The sequence below is a fragment of the Hypanus sabinus genome, chromosome 2 (assembly GCF_030144855.1).
Source record: "Hypanus sabinus isolate sHypSab1 chromosome 2, sHypSab1.hap1, whole genome shotgun sequence".
Classification (NCBI taxonomy): Eukaryota; Metazoa; Chordata; class Chondrichthyes; order Myliobatiformes; family Dasyatidae; genus Hypanus; species Hypanus sabinus.
The window spans coordinates 207,312,516-207,336,005 of NC_082707.1; the positions used below are offsets into that span (position 1 = coordinate 207,312,516).

Here is a 23,490-nt window from a genome sequence, read left to right on the forward strand (position 1 = left end):
ACATTTATTTATATATATATATATATGTATATCTTACTTTATTTCATGTTTTTGGACTATGAACTTTATTGTACTGCTGCCGCAAAGACAACAAATTTGACAACATGTTAAACTTGTGGGTGAGGGGACTGATGCTTAACCCCGCTTCAATGAGAGTCCACGCTCCCGCACCTCGGAGTATCGGGGCCCGCTATTGGTCACGGCGGCGTGGCGTGACGCGGCGCGGCGTGGCGTGACGCGGCGTGCGGCGTGCGGCGTGCTGGCTGGGCGAGGGCGAGGGCGAGGGCGAGGGCGAGCGGACCACGTCTCTCAGGTAAGGTGCCCCCGGCTCGGGGGCATTCGGCAGCGCACGTTGTCGGTCTTCACGTGGAAGGAAGGCCCGAGACTGGACAAGGCTGTGGGGTCCAGGCTTATGTGTACATTTCTTATGGGTCCCTGCCCATGCTGGAGATCAGAATCGCCAACTACCTGTACACATACAAACTTCTCCAGTGTCTATTAGATGACAGACATTTTAGCCAAACAATCACAAAGTTAAAGATACAATCTTCAGAATTGAAGTTTGAACGGCTATATGGGTGGTAGGGCTACGGTCCTGGTGTAGGCAGTATAAATGTTCGACATGGCCCGTTTCCACGCTGTAGTTTTCTGTGACTCTATAAATGTAGTGATGCCTTTGCAAAAAGGGGTGGTGAAAACCATGATATAAACGTCGCTGTGGCAACAAAGTTGGAATATTGAAAAGAAGGACAACATTTATATAAAATTCTGAGGATAGTGGGAACTAAACTTGGACATTGGTATAAAAGGAGGGAAGAAATTACACTCACATGTTTATGCATTGGACATACCAGGTTGAATAAGTCCTTGTTCAAAATTAATATACGTGATATTTGTAGGGAGTGCACTTGTTAGTAAAGGGTAAGCATATATTATTTGAATGCAGTTCCTGTGAGGATGCAAAGGAAACATCTAATTACTAAATTGAGATCTTTAGCACAGTTCAACATGCAAAGCTTGTTAGGAGAGGGAGCATTTTTTTTAGGATATCAGTGCCACCATCATGTATATAAGTGCATTTTTGACTATCTGAAAAATTTTTTGATATTGGTTGAATATTTTTAGTGTGGTGTAATTTAGTAGGTACACTCACCTGCCCACACAGGCACTTCCCCTTCTGCCTGACCAGGGACCAACCCCACCAAAGTACACTATCTCTCCCTCTTACCCCCACCCCACCACCTAGGGTCCCCCTCTTCCTGTCTCTTTGCTCCACACTTCAACTCAGTAGCTGGCAATAATGCATTTTATGTTGGGCAGCCAACTGCCAATTAACTTTATAAGAAGAGGCTATGCCAGAATACGGTGCTGGGTGTAAAGTCCTCGGTACCGGACTGAGCTTTGTGCCTCGGATGCTTTTGCAAAGGAGTTGTTGATGAAATCACCATGAGGAAAGCAGCCAGTGGGCTGCCCAGTGTTTCACTTCACCCTGTTGAGGTTTTCCACTTCAATTCCAGCAGTAGTCATCAGAAATGTGATGGAAGTGGCTAGTGTACTCGTATAATTACACAGTAGTATGTGGTGATTCACTGGTATCACCACGCAGCAGTTATTCACCAGTAACACAATGGGTTCTACAGATGCAGTAAATCCAGAGCAACATGCTGGAGGTCAGGCACCACCCATAAAAATGAATAAACAGCTGATGTTTTGGGCTGAGACCCCTCTTCAGGACTGGAGTTACTCACCAGTAGATTGAGGGGAGATTTGATAGAGGTATACAAAATTATGAGGAGTATAGAGAGGGTAAATGCAAGCAGGCTTTTTCCACTGAGGTTGTGTGGATTAGCACTGGAGGTCACCGGGTAAAGGGTGAAAGGTGAAAAGTTCAAGGGGAACATGAGGCGAAACCTTCACTCAGAGGATCGTGAGAATGTGGACTTGAGTTTATTGTTCAGTAGAAGTTTGGATAGGTACATGGAATCACATACCAATGATAATAAATCTGATTCTAAGGTATGGAGGCTATTGTCCGAGTGAAGCTAGATGGAGTTGGCAGTAAACATGGTTCAGTATTAATTAGCTGGCTGGAAGGACCTGTTTCTTTGCTGTACTCTATGAACTTTTCTGTGATTCCAATTAAGAACCTTATCAATCTCTGTCCTGTTGTTGAGTTAAAGCAGAGATTGGTAGGTTCTTGACTAGTAGGTCAGAATTAGAATCAGGTTTATTATCACCAGCATGTGACGTGAAATTTGTTAACCTAGCAGCAATACATGATCTAGCAGAAAGAAAAAAATAAAATAAAACATAATAAATAAAAAGGTAAATCAATTACGTATATTGAGCAGATTTAAAAAAATGCAAAAACAGAAATACTGTATATTTTGGAAAAAAGTGGGGTAGTGTCCAAACCTTCAATGTCCTATTTAGGAATCGGGTGGCAGAGAGGAAGAAGCTGTTCGTGAATCGCTGAGTGTGTCCCTTCAGGTTTCTGTACCTTCTACCTGATGGTAACAGTGAGAAAAGGGCATGCCCTGAGTGCTGGAGGTCTTTAGTAATGGACGCTGCCTTTCTGAGACACCGCTCCCTGAAGATGTCCTGAGTACTTTGTAGGCTAGTACCCAAGATGGAGCTGAACTAAATTTGCAGCATCCTGCAGATTCTTTTGGTCCTGTGCAGTAGCCCCTCCATACCAGACAGTGATGCAGCCTGTCAGAATGCTCTCCACGGTACAACTATAGAAGTTTTTGAGTGTATTTGTTGACATGCCAAATCTCTTCAAACTCCTAATAATGTATAGCTGCTGTCATGCATCCTTTATAACTGCAGGTATTCCCCACTTTACGAATGTTCGCTTTACACCACTTCGCTTTTACAAAATACTTACATTAATAATCTGTTTTCGCATCACAGAGGATTTTCGCTTTTACGAAAATGTTTCCTGTATAAATTAATGGTCCTTCGCTTTACACCATTTTGGCTTAAGAAAGGTTTCATAGGAACGCTCTACCTTTGTAAAGGGGTAGGGGGACACCTGTACATTGATATGTTGGGACCAGGTTAGATCCTCAGAGATCTTGACACCCAGGAACTTGAAGCTGCTCACTCTCTCCACTTCTGATCCCTCTATGAGTATGTGTCCCTTTGCCTTACCCTTGACAAACCCGTGCTGACTATCCCTTTTCAGATTACGTCTCTCCAAATGCTCATAAATCCTGCCTCTCAGGATCTTCTCCAACAACTTGCCCACCACTGAATCAAGACTCAGTGGTCTGTGATTTATAGGGTTGTCCTACTCCCTTTCTTGAACAACAGAACAGCATTTGGAACCCTCCAGTCCTCTGGTACTTCTCCCATCCCTGTTGATGATGCAGAGATCATTGCAAGAGGCTCAGCAGTTTCTTCCCTTGCTTCCCACAGTAGCCTCGGGTACATCTTGTCCGGTCCCAGAGACTTAGCTAACTTAGTGCTTTTCAAAAGCTCCAGCACATCCTCTTTCTTAAATGTCCTGCCTGGAGGAAGCAACAGTGGCCCTGTGCTGAGGAGGGTAAGGAAAAGAAGAGGATGGCAGCAGTGATAGGAGACCCTATAGTTGTGGGGGGGGAGGGGGGGGGCGGTCAGGCAGGTGATTCAGTGGACGCAGAAAAGAAGCATGGATCTTAGTTTGCCTCCCAGGTGCCAGGGTCCAGGACGTTTCTGATCGTGTCCAAGATATCCTGAAGTGGGAAGGAGAACTGCCAGAAGACGTGGTACATATTGGTAGCAACGACATAGGCAGGAAAAGGGAGGAGGTCCTGAAAGCAGACCACAGGGATTTAGGAAGGAAGTTGAGAAGCAGGACCAGAAAGGTATTAATCTCGGGATTACTGCCTGTGCCACGCGACAGTGAGAGTAGGAATGGAATAAGGTGGAGGATAAATGCGTGGCTGAGGGATTGGAGCAGGGGAAGGGATTCAGATTTCTGGATCATTGGGACCTTTTTTGGGGCAGGTGTGACCTGTACAAAACGGATGAGTTGCACTTGAATCCCAGGGAGACCAATATCCTGGCGGGGATGTTTGCTAAGGCTACTGGGGAGAGTTTAAACTAGGATTTCTGGGCGGTGGGAACCAAACTGAAGAGACGGTGGAAGAGGCAGTTGTCTCAAAATAGAGAAAGCTTGGAGACAGTGCAAGAGGGGGGTGATCGAGAAGAGACACACTCAAGCTGATGGTTTGAGGTGTGTCTATTTTAATGCTGTGAGTATTATCAACAAAGCAGATGAGCTTAGAGCGTGGATCAGTACTTGGAGCTATGATGTTGTGGCCATTACAGAGACTTGGATGGTTCAGGGGCAGGCATGGTTACTTCAAGTGCCAGACCTTAGATGTTTCAGAAAGAACAGGGAGGGAGGCAAAAGAGGTGGGGGAATCATGGAGGGATTGTCTAGGCAGTCTCTGCAGGTGGAAATCAGGAACAAGAAGGAGTCAATATCTCTGGGTGTTTTTTTTTAAAAGACCACCCAGTAGTAAGGGACATCGAGGAGCAGATAGGGTGACAGTTTCTGGAAAGGTGTAACAATAACAGGGTTAGCGTCGGAGATTTTAATTTCCCAGTTATCAATTGGCATGTCCGTTGAGGGACAGGTTTAGATGGGGTGGAATTTATTAGGTGTGTTCAGGGCGGTTTAATGACACAATATGTAGATAAGCCTACAAGAGGAGAGGCTGTACTTGATCTGGTTTTGGGAAATGAACCTGGTCTGGTGTCAGATCTCTCAGTGGGAGAGCATTCTGGAGATGATGATCACAACTCTATCTCCTTTACCATAGCATTGGAGTCAGCATACAGAGATGAGGTGCAGTGACTAATAGACTGGTGCAGAACCAACAACTTGTCTCTGAATGTGAATAAAACAAAAGAGATGGTTGTTGACTTCAGGAAAGCATGGAGTAACCACTCTCCACTGAACATTGATGGCTCCTCCGTTGAGATCGTTAAGAGCACCAAATTTCTTGGTGTTCACCTGGTGGAGAATCTCACCTGGTCCCTCAACACCAGCTCCATAGCCAAGAAAGCCCAGCAGCGTCTCTACTTTCTGCAAAGGCTGAGGAAAGTCCATCTCCCACCCCTCACCCTCATCACATTCTACAGAGGATGTATCGAGAGCATCCTGAGCAGCTGCATCACTGCCTGGTTTGGAAATTGCACCATCTCAGATCACAAGACCTTGCAGCAGGTAGTGAGGTCAGCTGTGAAGATCATCGGGGTCGCTCTTCCCACTATTACAGACATTTACACCACACGCTGCACCCACAAAGCTAACAGCATTGTGAAGGACCCCACCCACCCCTCACACAAACTCTTCTCCCTCCTGCCATCTGGCAAAAGGTACCGAAGCATTCGGGCTCTCATGATCAGACTGTGCAACAGTTTCTTCCCTCAAGCCATCAGACTCCTCAATACTCAAGAGTCTAGTCTGACATTGCAGTTTGTCCTCTACTATGCCTGTTGTCTTGTTTATTAATTATTGTACTGCCCTGCACTATTTTGTGCTCTTTATGCAGTCCTGTGCAGGTCTGTAGTCTAGTGCAGTTTTTAAGTTGTTTTACGTAGTCTAGTGTAACCTTGTGCTGTCTCACATAGTCTAGTGTAGTTTTGTGTTGTTTCATGTAGCACCAGGGTCCTGGAGGAACGTTGTTTCATTTTTACTTTGTACTGTACCAGCAGTTTATGGTTGAAATAACAATAAAAGCAACTTTGAATTTGAGGGATAGGAACAGACAATTTAGGACAACGTTTAATTGGAGTAAGGGGCAATATGAGGCTATCAGGCAGGAACTTGGAAGCATAAATTCACAACAGATGTTCTCAGGGAAATGTACAAAGGAAATGTGGCAAACGTTCAGGGGATATTTGCATAGAGTTCTGCACAGGTACATTCCAATGAGACGGAAAATATGGTAGGGTACAGGAACCGTGGTGTACAAAGGCTGTTGTAAATCTCGTCAAGAAGAAAAGAAGAGCTTAGAAGGGTTCAAAAAGCTAGGTAATGATAGAGAACTAAAAGATTATAAGGCTATGGGGAAGAAGCTCAAGAAAGAAACTGGGAGAGCCAAAAGAGGCCATGAGAAGGCCTTGGTGGACAGAATTAAGGAAAACCCCAAGGCAGTCTACAAGTATATTAAGAGCAAAAGGATAAAATGTGAGAGAATAGGACCAATCAAGTGTGACAGTGGAAAAGTGTGTATGGAACCAGAGGAGATAGCAATAGCAGAGGTACTAAATACTTCAGTATTCACTATGGAAAAGGATCTTGGTGATTGTAGAGATGACTTGCAGCGGACTGAAAAGCTTGAGCATATAGATATTAAGAAAGAGGATGTGCTGGAGCTTTTGGAAAACATCCAGTTGGATAAGTCGCTGGGACTGGATGCGATGTACCCCCAGGTAATTTCTCAGGTAAGGACATGTTGGCACAGCTTTGTGAGCAAAAAGACCTTTATGGTGCTCTAGGTTTTCTGTGTTTCTATGTTTATGCTCAAGTGTTTCTGTCTGCTGTAAGTCATCCCCACAACTCCTAAGGGCTTGTCCCCAGGTGAATACTGAAGCAAAGCCTGCTCCCAAGTTCCTTCCTGATAGCATCATGTTTCCCCTACCTCAATGAAATGGAGTAAGAATCTACAAGTTGCTTGTGCTTGCGGTACTTTTTGCTTGCTTTTTCGTCGTTTGACGCAGTAAATAATGATGAAGGAAGGTAAATCGGTCTGGCTGGGAATTCACCAAATACCTTTCACAAAATCAGTTGAGGTAGAAAAAAATCAATATGTTAAGTAAAATCAGGGTTAATATCACTGGCGTATGTTGTGAGCAGTACAGTGCAATACATAATGAAACTACAAATTAAAATAAGAAAATATATAGAGAGAAAAAAATAAATAGTGCAAAAAGAAAGCAAAAAAGAAAAAGAAGTAGTGTTCTTGGGTTCATTGTCCAGTCAGAAATCTGATGGTGGAGGGGTAGAAGCTATTCCTAAATTGTTGAGTGTCCACCTTCGTGGTAGCAATGAGAAGAGGGCATGTCCTGGATGATGGGGTTCTTGATAATCGATGCCAATTTTCTGAGGCATCGCCTTTTGAAGATGTCCTTGATTCTGGGGAGGATAGTCGCATGATGGTGCTGGCAGAGTTTATAATTATATGTAGCTTTTTCCGATCCTGTGATGATCTTTAATATTGGTATGGACTTCAAACTAATCTGATTTCATTTTACAATGTCATTTAATGTCATGTATATTTATTGTACAAGTATGCGTTGCTTAATGTCCACGATATGTTCTGAGATTTGGATGTTGTGCGAACACCATATTACATACTTAGCAAACCTATATAGAGTACTGTAGTTTACGTCTATTGACTAATATTGACTATTGTTCTTCAGGATCGTCGTGATGGTCGAATGCGACATGCCTAAATCCTGAGCAATAGCATTCACTGGTTTTCCACCTTCAGATTGTTTAATAACCTTTCGTTTCACTTCCAGATCAATACTTTTCCTTTGCCTCTTGCTGCTGCTATCACTAGGAGTGGTTTTGCTGCGATTGGAAGCCATAATGCACTTTGCGGTAATATTTTCGAAAGAAAATTAAACAGTGAGATAACGCTACTACATTCGAAACGAGCGAGACATGAGATTGGTTACGTCCGCTACGTCACGTTCTCCAATTGGGACTATGGACGTTTATGCAATCAGACGTTTTTCTGAATGGATGTTAAGCGGCGCACCCCTGTACAAGAATGTTGTATATTTAATAAAATTTTTGCTTTATTTTGTCAGTTCACTCTGTCTGGTTGTAAATACACTTAGCACATTGCATAATACATTTCTGAATTATGCTTTTGCTTTTGTTTTAGAGGTCAAAATGAAAGAAAGAAAAAAGAAGTCTTTAAGCTTGCCTAAAACCCATCGGAAGAAAATAAAAGTGACAGGAGAATGGAAGCCAATGTCAATAGACACCACTCGTTTTGGCGAGGAAGACATGGAAGGGCTGATCTGTTGTGAAGAGCTTACAGATTATGACTTGATTAGTGCTACTAAGTCATCCGAGAAGAAAGCCAGAAAACGAACATTTGCTAATTCAGTGGAGTTAAAATCTTCACCAAAGAAACAGAGAATTAGTAGAGATGATTCATCATCCTCAATAAAAGAAACAAAGATGAAAAGAAAAAAGAAAAAGTTCAACATAGTGCCTGCCAAAGTGGAAGAGGGTGGAATTAATTCTTTTGAAGGTATAAATAAACTTGAAAGTGCATGTAAAAATGAGACAGGTGAAGCAGAAATATCTGTGGTTCGAAGGAAAAAGAAAAGGAAGAAGAAAGGGACCGGAGTTACTCAGTCCTCCAAGCTGGGTGACAGAGTGAAAAACTGGACAAAGTATTCCTGTTCATCTGAGCATGAGAGTGATGTTTCTGCCTGGAAAGATCTGTTTGTCCCAGAGCCAGTACTTAAGGCTCTGAGTTCTCTTGGTTACAGTTATCCCACTCCAATCCAAGCTTTGGTTCTGCCTCCTGCTATTAGAGATAAACGAGATATTCTTGGTGCTGCAGAAACAGGTTAGTACTATAATTGTGTAATACATAATATAAGACATAATGAATAAATGTTTAACTACTTTTCAAGAGGCAATGGAAAGGACTCTCATTCATCCAAGTGCTCAGGATGCACCAATTGGTAACAACTGTTGGGATTCCTTAGTTATCGAGAGTTGTTATGTTGATAAATATATCAGTCTCTTTGTACTCGGCAAGGTCCCACAAGTAAATATTATGACAAAAAATCTATTACAATAGCATTATAAATTATAAAATACAATACAATGGGAAACAAGTAGGGAACTTATGGAAACTATGACGATTAAAGAGGAGGAAGTACTGGCACTTTTAAGGAATATAAAAGTGGATAAATCTCCAGATCCTGACAGGATATTCCCTAGCACCTAGAGGGAAGTTGGTGTAGAAATAGCAGGGGCTCTGAGAGAAATATTTCAAATGTCATTGGAAACGGGGATGGTGCCGGAGGATTGGCATATTGTTCATGTGGTTCCATTGCTTAAAAAGGGTTCTAAGAGTAAACCTAGCAATTATAGGCCTCAACACACACAAAATGCTGGTGGAACACAGCAGGCCAGGCAGCATCTGTAGTGAGAAGCGCTGTCGACGTTTCGGGCCGAGACCCTTCATCAGGATTAATTATAGGCCTGTCAGTTTGACATCAGTGGTGGGTAAATTAATGGAAATTATTCTTAGAGATGGTATATATAATTATCTGGATAGACAGGGTCTGATTAGGAATAGTCAGCATGGATTTGTGCGTGGAAGGTCATGTTTGACAAATCTTATTGAATTTTTTGAAGAGGTTACTAGGAAAGTTGACGAGGGTAAAGCAATGGATGTTGTCTATATGGACTTCAGTAAGGCCTTTGACAAGGTTCCACATGGAATGTTAGTTAGGAAGGCTCAATCGTTAGGTATTAATATTGAAGTAGTAAAATGGATTTAACAGAGGCTAGATGGGAGATGCCAGAGAGTAGTGGTGGATAACTGTTTGTCAGGTTGAAGGCCAGTGACTAGTGGTGTGCTTCAGGGATCTGTACTGGGTCCAACATTGTTTGTCTTATACATTAATGATCTGGATGATGGAGTAGTAAATTGGATTAGTAAGTATGCAGGTGATACTAAGGTAGGTGGTGGTGTAGATAATGAAGTAGGTTTTCAAAGCTTGCAGAGAGATTTAGGCCAGTTAGAAGAGTGGGCTGAACGATAGCAGATGGAGTTTAATGCTGATAAATGTGAGGTGCTACATTTTGGACATACATGGTAAATGGTAGGGCATTGAAGAATGCAGTAGAACAGAGTGATCTAGGAATAATGGTGCATAGTTCTCTGAAGGTGGAATCTCATGTGGATTGAGTGATGAAGAAAGCTGGCCTTTATAAATCAGAGCATTGAGTATAGGAGTTGGGATGTAGTGTTAAAATTGTACAATGCATTGGTAAGGCCGAATTTGGAGTATTGTGTACAGTTCTGGTCACCGAATTATAGGAAAAATATCAACAAAATAGAGAGAGTACAGAGAAGATTTACTAGAATGTTACCTGGGTTTCAGCACCTAAGTTACAGGGAAAGGCTGAACAAGTTAGGTCTTTATTCTTTGGAGTGTAGAAGGTTGAGGGGGGACTTGTTAGAGGTATTTAAAATAATGAGAAGGATAGATCAAGTTGATGTGGATAGACTTTTTCCGTTGAGAGTAGGGGAGATTCAAACAAGAGGACATGATTTGAGAGTTAGAGGGCAAAAGTTCAAGGGTAACATGAGGGGGAATTTCTTTACTCAGAGAGTGGTAGCTGTGTGGAATGAGCTTCCAGTAGAAGTGGTAGAGGCAGTTCGGTATTGTCATCTAAAGCAAAATTGGATAGGTATATGGACAGGAAAGGAATGGAGTGTCATGGGCTGAGTGTGTGTCAGTGGGACTAGGTGAGAGTAAGCATCGGCATGGACTGGAAGGGCCGAGATGGCCTGTTTCCGTGCTGTAATTGTTATGTGGTTATAAGGTAAGAGAGAAGAAATAAACATTGGTCAAAGTTCTGAGAGAGCACTTTGGATCTTTCCTTTCTACCTTATAATAATAACTTATTTGTGGAGCACTTTCCATACAGTCAATATAGTTCAATATACTTATAATGGGATAAAGTCCAAACATTGTACAGGGCCTATCAGCAGCGTCAACAGACCTCTATGAAGAGGTGTTTCTCACAGGTCGGCGGCAGTTATTTAAAAAGAGCACTTCCATAGTATGGGCCAATCAACAGAGCTGTACGAACTAAATAAAAGTACAGAAGGGATAAGCGGAGTGGCCGTTGTTATGAGTAGACCAGTGGCAAAAGTAGAAGCGACAGGCTTTGGCTTAAAAGGGGCTTCAGCTAGAAAGAGGTGTCGGCTCTGTGTAAAGTGTCTGTTAAGGTTTCCTTTTTGTTCTTTTTTCCCTCTCTTACTGTATCATTTAAATAGCTGTGGTGTGCTTTTCATACCGGATACTGGAGAACTGGGAGACCCAGAGTCTCTAGGGGAATTACATCTGTGTGAAATGTACGCAGTTGTAGTTCCTTGAAAACCGTGTTAGGGATCTGGAATAGCAACTGGATGACCTTCAGCTTGTACAAGAGAGTGAGGACATAATTGATCAAGGTTACAAGGAAGTGGTGAACCTGAAGATGCAAGACAGCTGGACCTCTAGGGTAGTAATTTCTGGATTGCTACCTGTGCTACACAGCAGTGAAGGTAGAAACAAGATGATTTGGCAGATAATGCGTGGCTGAGAAGCTGGTGCAGGGGGCAGGGCTTTGGGTTCTTGGATCATTAGGATCTCTTCTGGGGAAGATATGACCTGTTCAGAAGTGATGCGTTGCACCTGAACTCAAGGGGGACAAATATTCTCACGGGCAGGTTTGTTAGAGCTGTTGGGGAGGGTTTAAACGAACCAGATAGAAGGGACTCAGGAAAGGAGGGATGGTAAAAAAGTGAAGATAGCGTACAATCGGACTGTCAGGAAAGGCAGGCACGTGATGCAACTTAATTACAGTCAACAGGTTGAGTATCAAATCATTAAGGATGCAAAATCAGAAAGGATAGCAAATACGGTACTCAAGGTGTTGTATCCAAGTGCACATAGTATAAGAAATAAAGTGGATGATCTTGTTGCAATATTACAGATTGCCAGGTATGATGTTGTGGCCATCACTGAATCGTGGCTGAATGTCCAAGGTTACTGTGCTGTCTTTACGACAGTTATTTAGTTTATAATATTTCCGCTTAGTAATTCATTCGATAGTATTTTCTAGTTAGAATTAGAAGTGTTTAAAGTATATTCATTGCATGTAAAATATATCGGCATGCGATGACGTCACATCCGGTTTCGCCGCGTCTTGTGGGAAAATACCGGTTTGAAATTAGCGCGAGGGTGGGGGGCTTACCACGAGGCAGACCCGAGCAGAAGTTGTTTTGCAGGCATGAGAAATCACAGTGAGAGCAACGCTGTAAGTTAATAGATAATCGATATATTGAACTAAGATGTTAGTGCCGATCCTGTTAGAAGTAACGACGGTAGATAATGTTTATGCTTTCGTTAGTTAAAGAGTCGCGGATAGTTTGCATGGAAGTGTATTTAAAGTAGTCAATGGAGCAGGTAAACTCTCCCTGTATACTGCACCTTAGTGTAATGTAGTTATAGTCACCTTTGCAAGTATTTACACTTGAAATGTGATATTAAGGAAGGAACAAATACTGTATCAATCTTGTATTGTTTTATCAACAGTTTTCACCATATGTTAATGTGAAGAGTGAACAGTAAATGGTTAATCTTGCTGCGATCTGGTTCTTATTAACCGTGGTTTATCTCGACGTTAAATTCGGCGTTCGTGACACGCGAAGGAGAACGTTACAGTTACACTTAAATTAGAAGGATAGGATGATAGGCAGAGAGGGTGGTGTGGCTGTACTGTAAAGAATGGCATCAAATCAGTAGAAAGATGTGACATAGGATCAGAAGATGTTGAATCCTTGTGGGTTGAGATCGGAAACTGTAAGAGTAAAAGGACGTTGATGGCAGTTATATACAGGCCTCCCAACAGTGACAGGGAGGTAGACCACAGGTTACAACAGGAAATAGGAAAAGCAAGTCAAAAGGGAAATGTTATGGTCGTCATGGGAGATTTCAACATGCAGGACAATTGGGAAAATCAGGTTGGTAATGAATCTCAAGAGAGTGAGTTTGTTCGTGCCTAAGAGATGGCTTTTAGAGCAGTTTGTCGTTGAGCCAACCAGGGCATCAACTATACTGGATGGGTGTTATGTAATGAACCAGAGGTGACTACGGAGCTTAAGGTAGAAGAACCTTAGGAACCAGTGATCACAATATGATTGAGATCAACATGAAATTTGATAGGGAAAAAGTAAAGTTTGATGTAGCAGTATTTCAGTGGAGTAGAGGCAATTACATTGGTATGAGAAAGGAGCTGGCCAAAGTAAATTGGAAGGAGACACTGGCAAGGATGTCAGCAGAGCAGCAATGGCATGCATAACTGGGAAAAATGAGGAAGGTGCAGGGCACATGTATTTCAGAAATGAAGAAGTACTCAAATAGTAAAATAGTACAAGGGAAGTCAAAGCCATTGTAAAAGCAAAGGAAAAGGGCATATAACAAAGCAAAAATTAGTGAGAAGAGGATTGGGAAGTTTTTAAAAACCTACAGAGAACAAAAAAAACATTAGAAGGGAAAAGATGAAATATGAAAGCAAGCTAGTAAATAATATCAAAGTTGATAGTAAAATGTTTTCAAATATGTTAGAAATAAAAGTGAAATGAGTGGATATAGGACCACTAGAAAATGAGGCAGGAGAGATAATACCGGGATTAGGAGATAGCTGATGAACTAAATGAGTATTTTGCGTCAGTCTTCACTGTGGAAGACACCAGTATGCCTGATGATGTAGTGTATGAGGGAAGAGAAGTGGGTTCAGTTACTATTACAAGAGAGAAGGTGCTAAAGGTACATAAATCAGCTGGACCAGATGAACTGCACCCTAGGGTTCCGAAAAATGTAGCGTTTGAGATTGTGGTGGAATTAGAAATGATCTTTCAGAAATCACTGGACTCTGGCATGGTGCTGGTGCACTGGAATATTGCAAATATCACTCCGCTCTTTGAGGAAGGCAGCGGAAAGTAAATTATAGACCAGTTAGCCTGACCTCAGTGGTTGGGAGAATGTTAGAATAATTTGTTACGGATGAGGTGATGGAGTACTTGGTGGCACAGGTCAAGATAGTACAAAGTCAGCATGGTTTCCTTCAGGGAAAATCCTGCCTGATGAATCTGTTGGAATTCTTTGAGGAGATTACAAGTAGGTTAGATAAAGGGGATGTAGTAGATATTATATATTTGGACTTTCAGAGGGCCTTTGACAAGGTGCCACACATAAGGCTGCTTACCAAGTTAGGAGCCCATATTATTACAGGAAAGTTACTAACATGGTAAGAGCATTGGCTGATTGGAAGAAGGCAACCAGTGGGAATAAAAGGCTTCTTGTCTGGTTGGCCACCTGTGACTAGCGGTGTTCCACAGGCATTGGTGTTGGAACCACTTCTTTTTATGCTGTATATAAATGATTTAGATGATGGAATAGATGGCCTTATTGCCAAGTTTGCAGATGATACAAAGATTGGTGGAGGGGCATGTAGTGTTTAGGAAGCAGGTAGGCAAAAGAACATTGACAGATTAGGAGAATGGGCAAGAAAGTGGCAAATGAAATACAATGTTGGAAAATGCATGGTCATGCACTTTGGTAGTAGAAATAAATGTGCAGACTATTTTCTAAATGGGGAGAAAATCCAGGATTCTGGAATGCAGAGGGACTTGGGAGTCCTTGTGCAGAACACCCTGAAGGTTAATGTAGGTTGAGACGGTCGTGAGGAAAGCAAATGCCACGTTAGCATTGATGTCAAGAAGTCTAGAATATAGGAGAAAGGATGTGATGCTGAGGCTTTATAAGGCAGTGGTGAGGCCTCACCTTGAGTATTGTGAACAGTTTTGGCCCCCCCATCTTTGAAAAGATGTGGTGGCATTGGAGAGGTTCCAGAGGATGTTCACAAGGATGATTCCAGGAATGAAAGTGTTATCATACGAGGAATGTTTGATGGCTCTGGGTCTGTACTCGCTGGAATTTAGAAGGATGAGGGGGTTGAAACCTTTTGAATGTTGAAAGTCCCAGACAGACTAGATGTGGAAAGGATATTTCCCATGGTGGGAGAGTATAGGACAAGGGGGCACAGCTTCAGGATAAGAGGGGCACCCTCTTAGTGCAGACTAATATCTGTGTTATCATTGGAGAGAGTCCAAAGGAGGTTCACGAGGATGCTTCTGGGAATGAATGGGTTAACATTTGAGGAGTGTTTGGCAGCTTAGTGCTTGTACTCACTGGAATTTAGAAGAATGCAGGGGGAATCTCATTGAAACCTACCAAATGTTGGAAGGACTTGATAGGGTGGATGCAGAGAGGATGTTTTCTATGGGAGGGGTATCCAGAACTAGATGGCATAGCCTCAAAATTGAGGGGCGACCCTTTAGAACAGAGGTAAGAAGAATTTTTTTTAAGCTCTGCCTCAGACTGTGGTGGAGGCCATGTCCGTGTGTGTATTTAAGGCAGAAGTTGATTGTTTCCTGATCAGTCAGTGTATCAAAGGATATGGCGAGAAGGCAGGGACATGGGGTTGAGTTGGATTCAGAATCAGCCATGACGGAATGGTGAAGCAAGCTCGATGGGCTGAATGGCCTAATTCTGCTCCTATGTCTTATGGGTTGCTGGCTGCCACAAAATCACTCAATGATTCAAACTGACATTCCCTTGTAGGATATTAATGCAGTATGGCTGACAAAGAGGAACACTTTGAGCATTAATTTGTGAAAATTTAGCCAGAATTTTAATAGGAAATTTTACCCTTGTCAAAGCATGTATACTTGATGCTTTAGAATTCAGCCTTGCAAAGTTTAGTTAATCCCAAATGGAAAGGTATAGCCAGAACTGGCTGGTTTTTATAAAAGCTGGAAGGTTGGTTATCTGAAATTTTTGAGATTGTTGTTATGTTTGAGAGTAGTAATGTACCAAGTTGGAAGATGCAAACTTCTTTGACATTGCAAGTGGTTTCGTTGGTGTACAAAGCTAAAGATAAAAATGTCAGAGTAGGAGTGAATTAAATACAGCACAAAGAGGGCACTTTGTATGCCTCGGGAGTTCTAGAGACTTGTAAAGGTGCTTCTCAACTGTCTTCAGAGTTTCTGGCCCTACCATTTCTTCAGGCTGTCTATTCCAGGCTGCAACCACTCTGAAAAATTGGTATTAGATCCCTCTAAGCCAGGAGTTCCCGACCTTTTTACGCCATGGAGCCTTACCATTAACCGAGGGGTCAATGGACCCCAGGTTGACAAACGGTGCTCTAAACGTTTTAGCTATCACCATTAACCCATTCTCTCTTATCCTACATAACTGTGTCATGGGACCTCAATTAAATTCCATAGGCCATTGCTCCACCTGCTCTAAGCTGATTTATATCATTCTGTAGCCTTTGAAAGATTTCCTTGTCATCTTCTGTGCCAGAATTAGAATCTGGTTTAATATCACTGGTATAAGAGGAAGAAGATGAATGTGTGTCTTCAACCTCTTGAGCTTCTTGAATGGTAGAAATGAGAAGAGGACATCTCTTAGGTGATGGTGATCATAATGTCATCTTTTGAAAGTGTCCTCAGTGCTGGGGAGGCTAGTGCCTATGATGGAACTGGCTGGTTTTGCAGCTTTATGCAGCTCTTTCCTATCCTCTGCAGTGGCGCCTGCATACCATACAGTGATGCAACCGGTTAGAATGCTCTCCACGGTACATCTGTAGAAATTTGTGGGTGTCTTTGGTGACATATCAAATCTCCTCAAACTCCTGATGAAATATAGCTGCTGTCATTCCTTCTTTGTAATTCAGGACCAGGGTAAATCTTTGAAGATTTTGACTCCCAGGAACTTGAAACTGCTTACCTTTTCCACTCCTGATCCCTCGAAAAGGAATGGTGTGTGCTCCCCTAACTTCCCCTTCCTGAAGTCCACAATTGATTCCTTGGTCTTACATTGAGTTGTTGCAAACACCGCTAACTCAGCTGATATATCATACCCCTTTATGACTTCTTGTAACTACCTGAAATTCCACCAACAATAGTTATGTTGTCAGCAAATTTATAGATGCATTTGAGTTGTGCCTAACCACACAGTCGTGAGTGTAGAGAGTAGAGTAGTGGGCTGAGCACACATCCTCGAGGTGTGCTATTGCTAATTGCCAGCAAGGAGGGATGTTATTTTTGATCTGCCACCAGTCATCTGCAATTTTACTATTCAAGTTCAAGTTTAATTGTCAATAAAGCATACTTGAATATTCATGAATACAGCCAAGCAAAACTGTTAGGCCAGGGACAAGGTGCAAAGCCCAGTAACAATAATCACACAAGGCACACAGAACACATAACATATATATAAATGACATCCATTAGTCTCACCATGGATCTGCACCTGGAAAGTCTTGCATCAGCCTCTCCAGGGCACAGGCCTGGGAAAGGTTGTATGGAAGACTGGCAGTTGCCCATGCAGCAAGTCTCCCCTCTCCATGCCACCAATGTTGTCCAAGGGAAGGGCAAGGGCCAACACAGCTTGGCACCAGTGATGTCACAGGAGTTGCCAGAGCGAGGTTGAAGACAAAGGGACCACAGCTCCAGATTTGTCCTCAGGGTTTACTCCCGAAGCCTTTCCCATGAGTGGGTATGGCCGCAAGGCAGCAGAGGTTTGAAATCAGAGTTTTCTCTTTCTTAGATGGACTGCCTTCCCAGGCTGACGAGCTCCATCTACCTGAAGCATTGGTTTTAAGGTGCCAGGACCCACCTTCGCCCCTTCTGTCAGTAGAAACAATTCCGCCGGGCTTAGAGGCTAAACCACACGAGAAGGCCGGGAGTTGGACTTGGTTGTCAGAGGCTATTTGAGGTGCATGCTGTGAGGAGCACTTTTAGGCAGTGGGAGCTTGTCCCCACTTCCACTCCTCGGCTTGACTACCTTGGAACCATAACATATATATAAGACAGCAGTAAAATACTGCTTCAAACCACACCATCTGTATTCGTATCCAATTTATCCCAGTCACTTTTGTGCCTCTTCTAATTTAGTATGCTGCAGTTAGTACTCACAATGGGATCTCTTTTGTATTGGAGAAAGCTAAAAATAGTTTATATATACAGTTAAATACTTTCCTGAATCTCTTATGACCTCTTTCCCAGTAAGTTTGTGTCCGATATACTCATGCTATAACCCTCAAGTTAAAAAGGAACACCGCTCTTTTTTTGGTAGTCTGTTATATTGTGGAAGTTGCAGTAAGGCAAGGGTTAACATAATATCCAGGCTAGTATAGACTGCAGATAGTGCAGACAGGCCAGGTAAGAAAGCATAACTTTCCCTTGCACACCAGGGGTCTGGCGATGAGGTAAATGATCCAATGCACACACAACAACTAAGGGAGAATTGCTTTACTAACTTCAGAGTATCATCAGTTGTCGGCTTGTAGTTCCTATTGACTTTTAACATCTTTATTGTGAACAGCGATTGTTCTTGCAAGTAAGGAATTCAAACATAGTTTACCAATGGTCAATTACCGTAACTGCGAGTTAGTTCTGTATAAAAGTGGCATTTCTTTGTTCAGAATTCAGAACAAGTGTAGTGACAGGGCTACGATGCTCCCCTTGTGCACAAGTAAAATAAAGTATGTTTCAGCAGTAAGTTCTGAGTCCAGTTATCAGCAACAACAATATCAGTGCCCCATGATATTCATGAGGTATTTGCTATATAGTAATACCTGAAGACACATACTCAGTGATTCAGGAACAACTACTACCCCACTGCCATCAGATTTCTGAATGGGCAATGAACCTTATATACAATATTCCCTATCTGACTTTTTTTCTCTCTCTTGCATATATTTACTCATTAAGTTACTCCTTAATTGCATATATTTTCTGCATTAATTACTCAAAATGTGGTCTGACCTTCAGTTAGCTCACAATAATAGACAAACACAATCTGCGCATGCCAATTAAAATGTAAACAATTGTACTTTTCATGTCTTTATTCAACACGTGTTTAGTCATTCACAGTCCAGACTGGAAAAAGTATGTGAACTCATGTATTTAATAAATATTAGAACCTCCTTTAGCAGCAATAACTTCAACTAAACATTTCTGGTAACTGTTGATCAGTTCTGCACATTGGCTTGGTGGAATTTTAGACCATTCCACCATAGAAAACGGTTTTAGTTCATCAATATTTTGAATTCATTCTTCTCTCAATTACAAGTTGTCCAGGCCCTGAAGCAGCAAAGCAGCCCCAAACCATGATCCTCCTTCCACCGTGCTTCACAGTTGGGTTGAGGTTTTGGTATTGGTGTGCAGTGCAATTCTTCCTCCTAACATAGCGTGGCATTTCTGCCAAAAAGTTCAACTTTGTCTCATCTGTCCACAGAACATTATACCAAAAGTGTTGTGGATCATCCACAAACTTAAGGCGTGCAGCAGTGGTTATTTTTGGAGAGCTGTGATATCCTCCATGGTGTCCTTCCATGAACACCATCTTCGTTCAGTGTTTTTCTTATAGTGGACACATGAACAGAGACCTTAGCAAGTTCTACAGAATTCTGCAGTCTTCTGCTGTTACCCTTGTTTTTTTTTCCATTTCCTTTAGCATTGCACATTGTGCTCTTGGTGTGATATTTGCAGGATGCCCACTCACAGTTTTTTTTCTTGCAAGTGCGTGTGTATGTGTACATATATAAAAAACTTCATTGATCCAGAGTGGGAAATTGTTTAATTGCAGCAGCAACATTTATATGGTTATATTTAAAAACAGCAGTAATAATAAATATATTAATAATAATAACAAATAATAAAAAAGAGTGTGTGTATGTATGTGTATATATATAATATAAAATGTAGCTTTTATTATGTATTGCACTTCCCTACTGCCACAAAACATACTTTACAACATATGCCAGTGATATTAAATCTGATTCTGATTCAGATGTTGCATTAAAGTTGACCTGAACACTAACGGTTTCTTTTTTTATAGATTCTGCTGAACCCTGCTGAGTTTTTCCAGCAGTTTTTTTTTATTTTTTGACCTATAACCTCATCAAGTTTTTACTGTGGTACTTTGAATCCAAACAAATATATTGACTCTATTGAAAGAAAAGCTTTGATTACATTCATCCATATAAAAATGTTATAGATTTTAGATTTTAATTGTTATACAGGTGATTTTTCAGGAATTTGCATGCAGTCGGCCCTCCATATCTCTGAGTTCCACATCCGCGGATTCAACCAACCGCGGATCAGGATGAAAAAGACCCCGGAAGTTCTCTCTTCTTATTCCCTAAACAATACAGTGTAACAGCTACTTACATAGCATTTCCATTGTACAGGTATCCCCTGCTATCCGAAATTAGAGTGTTTTTGAGTGTTCCCAAACTCAAAAATAACCTACCAAATCATACCAAATAACACATAAAACCTAAAATAACACGGACATATAGTAAAAGCAGGAATGATATGATAAATACACAGCCTATATAAAGTAGAAATAACGTATGTACAGTAATGTATGTACACTTACCAGAATCGGGAAGACAGCCACAAACTGGAAGGTAAACACATTTTTCTATTATACAGTTCTTTGTAAGCATTCAAAACATCCTGCAAACCTGCCCTAAACCTACATGCCCTTTCAAAATTAAAAACCATACTTTTCTGCAATCATTGCAGCACTCTCAATCGTAGCGAAAATCTCACACAGTCCAAAGCTGTGGCGGCTTGAAGCTGAGATGCTGAGAGCAAAACAAACGCTGAACGCTATTTTCGCTTTTCACCACCGTCACTGCTTGGAGTGTGCGCTGCCTCTATAACAGCTCACTGCAAAACAAACGCTGAACGCTATTTTCGCTTTTCACCACCGTCACTGCTTGGAGTGTGCGCTGCCTCTATAACAGCTCACTGCAAAACAAACGCTAAACGCTATTTTTGCTTTTCACCACTTTCACTGCTCAGGCTTCGTGGAAGAGCTATGATGGTTGTGTCTGCACTGAACATGTACAGACTTTTTTCTTGTCATTATTCCCTAAACAATACAGTATAACAACTATTTACATAGCATTTACATTGTATTAGGTATTATAAGTAATCTAGAAAGGATTTAAAGTTTTCAGGAGGAAGTGCGTAGGTTATATGCAAATACTACACCATTTTATATAAGGGAGCATCCGCGAATTTTGGTATCCGTGAGGGCCCTGGAACCAAACCCCCGCGGATATGAAGGGCCGACTGTATTCTTGATCTGGTCATTCAAAATGAATTATGTAACTCCAGTGTCCTTTTTTTTTAATTTGTAGGTAGTGGTAAAACACTAGCATTTGCCATTCCCATGATCCACCTTATATTAGAGTGGAGGCAAGCTGAAGAAACCAGATTGAAGAAGAATGAAGAAATGCACGAGAACCAGGATTTTAATGAAGACCAGGAAACATTTATTGACGACCTAATTAAAATTGATAGTGAACATCTGGAAGAAAGTGAAGAAGTGGAAGAAAGTGGTGATGAAGAGGATTCCAACCTGGGTTGTATAAAAGTGATCAACAATGTAAATTTTGATTTTGAGAATGCCGAGGCTTCTAATGTTAAAAATCCACTCTTGGGCTTGGTCCTGACTCCAACAAGAGAATTAGCTGTGCAGGTAAAACACCATATTGATGCAGTCACCAAATTCACTGGTAAGTAATGCAGTCTACACTGTTTTGCAGCTTACTAGTGCTACTTTAGATACAGTGCTATGTGAAATAAATTAATATTCATTTTTCACATAATTTGCAGTGCCCCCTTCCCATGATTCTTACATATATTTAGAAATTATTTCAGTTTAATTGTTAGGCTAAAATCCAGTGGCTGTCCCATTTTAATGTAGTGAACTACATTACTTAATTAAATTACCTTGATAACTTGGTACAGCCGAGCATCACTTAGAAACATAGAAAACCTACAGCACAATACAGGCCCCTTGGCCCACGATGCTGTGCCAAACATGTCCCTACCTTAGAAATTACCTAGGGTTACCCATAGCCCTTTTTTTTCTGAACTCCATGTACCTGTCTAGGAGTCTCTAAAAGACCCTATTGTATCCACCTCCATCACTGTCACTGGCAACCCATTCTACACACTCACAACTCTCTTGCATTAAAAAAAACTTAACCCTGACATCTCCTCTATACCTACTTCCAAGCACCTCAAAACTATGCCCTCTTGTGCTAGCCATTTCAGCCCTGAGAAAAAGCCTCTGACTTTCCACACGATCAATGCCTCTCATCATCTTATACACCTCTATCAGGTCACCTCTCATCCTCTGTTGCTCCAGGGAAAAAAGGCTGAGTTCACTCAACCTATTCTCATAAGGCATGCTCCCCAATCCAGGCAACATTCTTGTAAATCTCCTCTGCACCCTTTCTATGGCTTCCACATCCCTCCTGTAGTGAGGCAACCAGAACTGACCATAGTACTCCATTGGGGTCTGACCAGGGTCCTATATAGCTACAACATTACCTCTCAGCTCCTAAACTCAGAACCATGATAGATGAAGGTCAATGCACCATATGCTTTCTTAACCACAGAGTCAACCTGCGCAGCTGCTTTGAGTGTCCAAAGGACTCGGACCCCAAGATCCCTCTGATCTTCCACACTGCCAAGAGTCTTACCATTAATACTATATTCTGCCATCATATTTGACCTACCAAAATGAACCACTTCACACTTTATCTGGGTTGAACTCCATCTGCCACTTCTCAGCCCAGTTTTGCATCCTATCAATGTCCCGCTGTAACCTCTGACAGCCCTCCACACTATCCACAACACCTCCAACCTTTGTGTCATCAGCAAATTTACTAACCCATCCCTCCACTTCCTCATCTAGGTCATTTATAAAAATCACGAAGAGTAGGGGTCCCAGAACAGGTCCCTGAGGCACTCCACTGGTGAACGACCTCCAAACAGAATATGACCTGTCTACAACCACTCTTTGCCTTCTGTGGGCAAGCCAGTTCTGGATCCACAAAGCAATGTCCCCTTGGATCCCATGCCTCCTTACTTTCTCAATAAGCCTTGCATGGGATACCTTATCAAATGCCTTGCTGAAATCCATATACACTACATCTATTGCTCTACCCTCATCAATGTGTTTAGTCACATCCTCAAAAAATTCAATTAGATGCCTTTCACAAAGCCATGTTGACTATTCCTAATCATATTATGCCTCTCCAAATGTTCATAAACCCTGCCTCTCAGGATCTCCTTCATCAACTTACCAACCATTGAAGTAAGACTCACTGGTCTATAATTTTCTGGGCTATCTCTACTCCCTTTCTTGAATGAAGGAACAACAATCACAACTCTCCGATCCTTTGGAACCTCTCCTGTCTCCATTGATGATGCAAAGATCATTGCCAGAAGCTCAGCAGTTTCCTCCCTCGCCTCCCACAGGAGCCTGGGGTACATCTCAACCAGTCCCGACAATTTAACCAACTTGATGCTTTTCAAAAGCTCCAACACATCCTCTTTCTTAATATCTACATGCTCAAGCTTTTCAGTCCGCTGTAAGTCATCTCCAGGAGCCTGCTTTGCCATTTAATGAGATAGTAGCTGATTTGATTATATTCTTAATTCCATATTCACAATATCAGTTTTATTATCACCTAATTTGTGAAATTAGTGCAAGACATGTAAGTTACTACAAGTTACAATAAATAAATGATACAATGATAGCATAATGATTAGCATGATGCTCCTTCAGCTC

General features: G+C 41.8%; 1 protein-coding gene across 1 annotated transcript in view; it reads left to right on the forward strand.

Moving 5' to 3' along the window:
• Positions 1-271: 271 nt before the first annotated feature.
• Positions 272-23,490, forward strand: part of ddx24 (DEAD (Asp-Glu-Ala-Asp) box helicase 24) — a 51,897-nt gene continuing 28,678 nt past the window's right edge. The window contains exons 1-3 of the mRNA XM_059962622.1: positions 272-313; positions 7,896-8,594; positions 21,044-21,421. Coding sequence (XP_059818605.1) covers positions 7,904-8,594; positions 21,044-21,421 — 1,069 coding nt within the window. The 5' untranslated portion in view covers positions 272-313; positions 7,896-7,903. The remainder of the gene's footprint in view (positions 314-7,895; positions 8,595-21,043; positions 21,422-23,490) is intronic.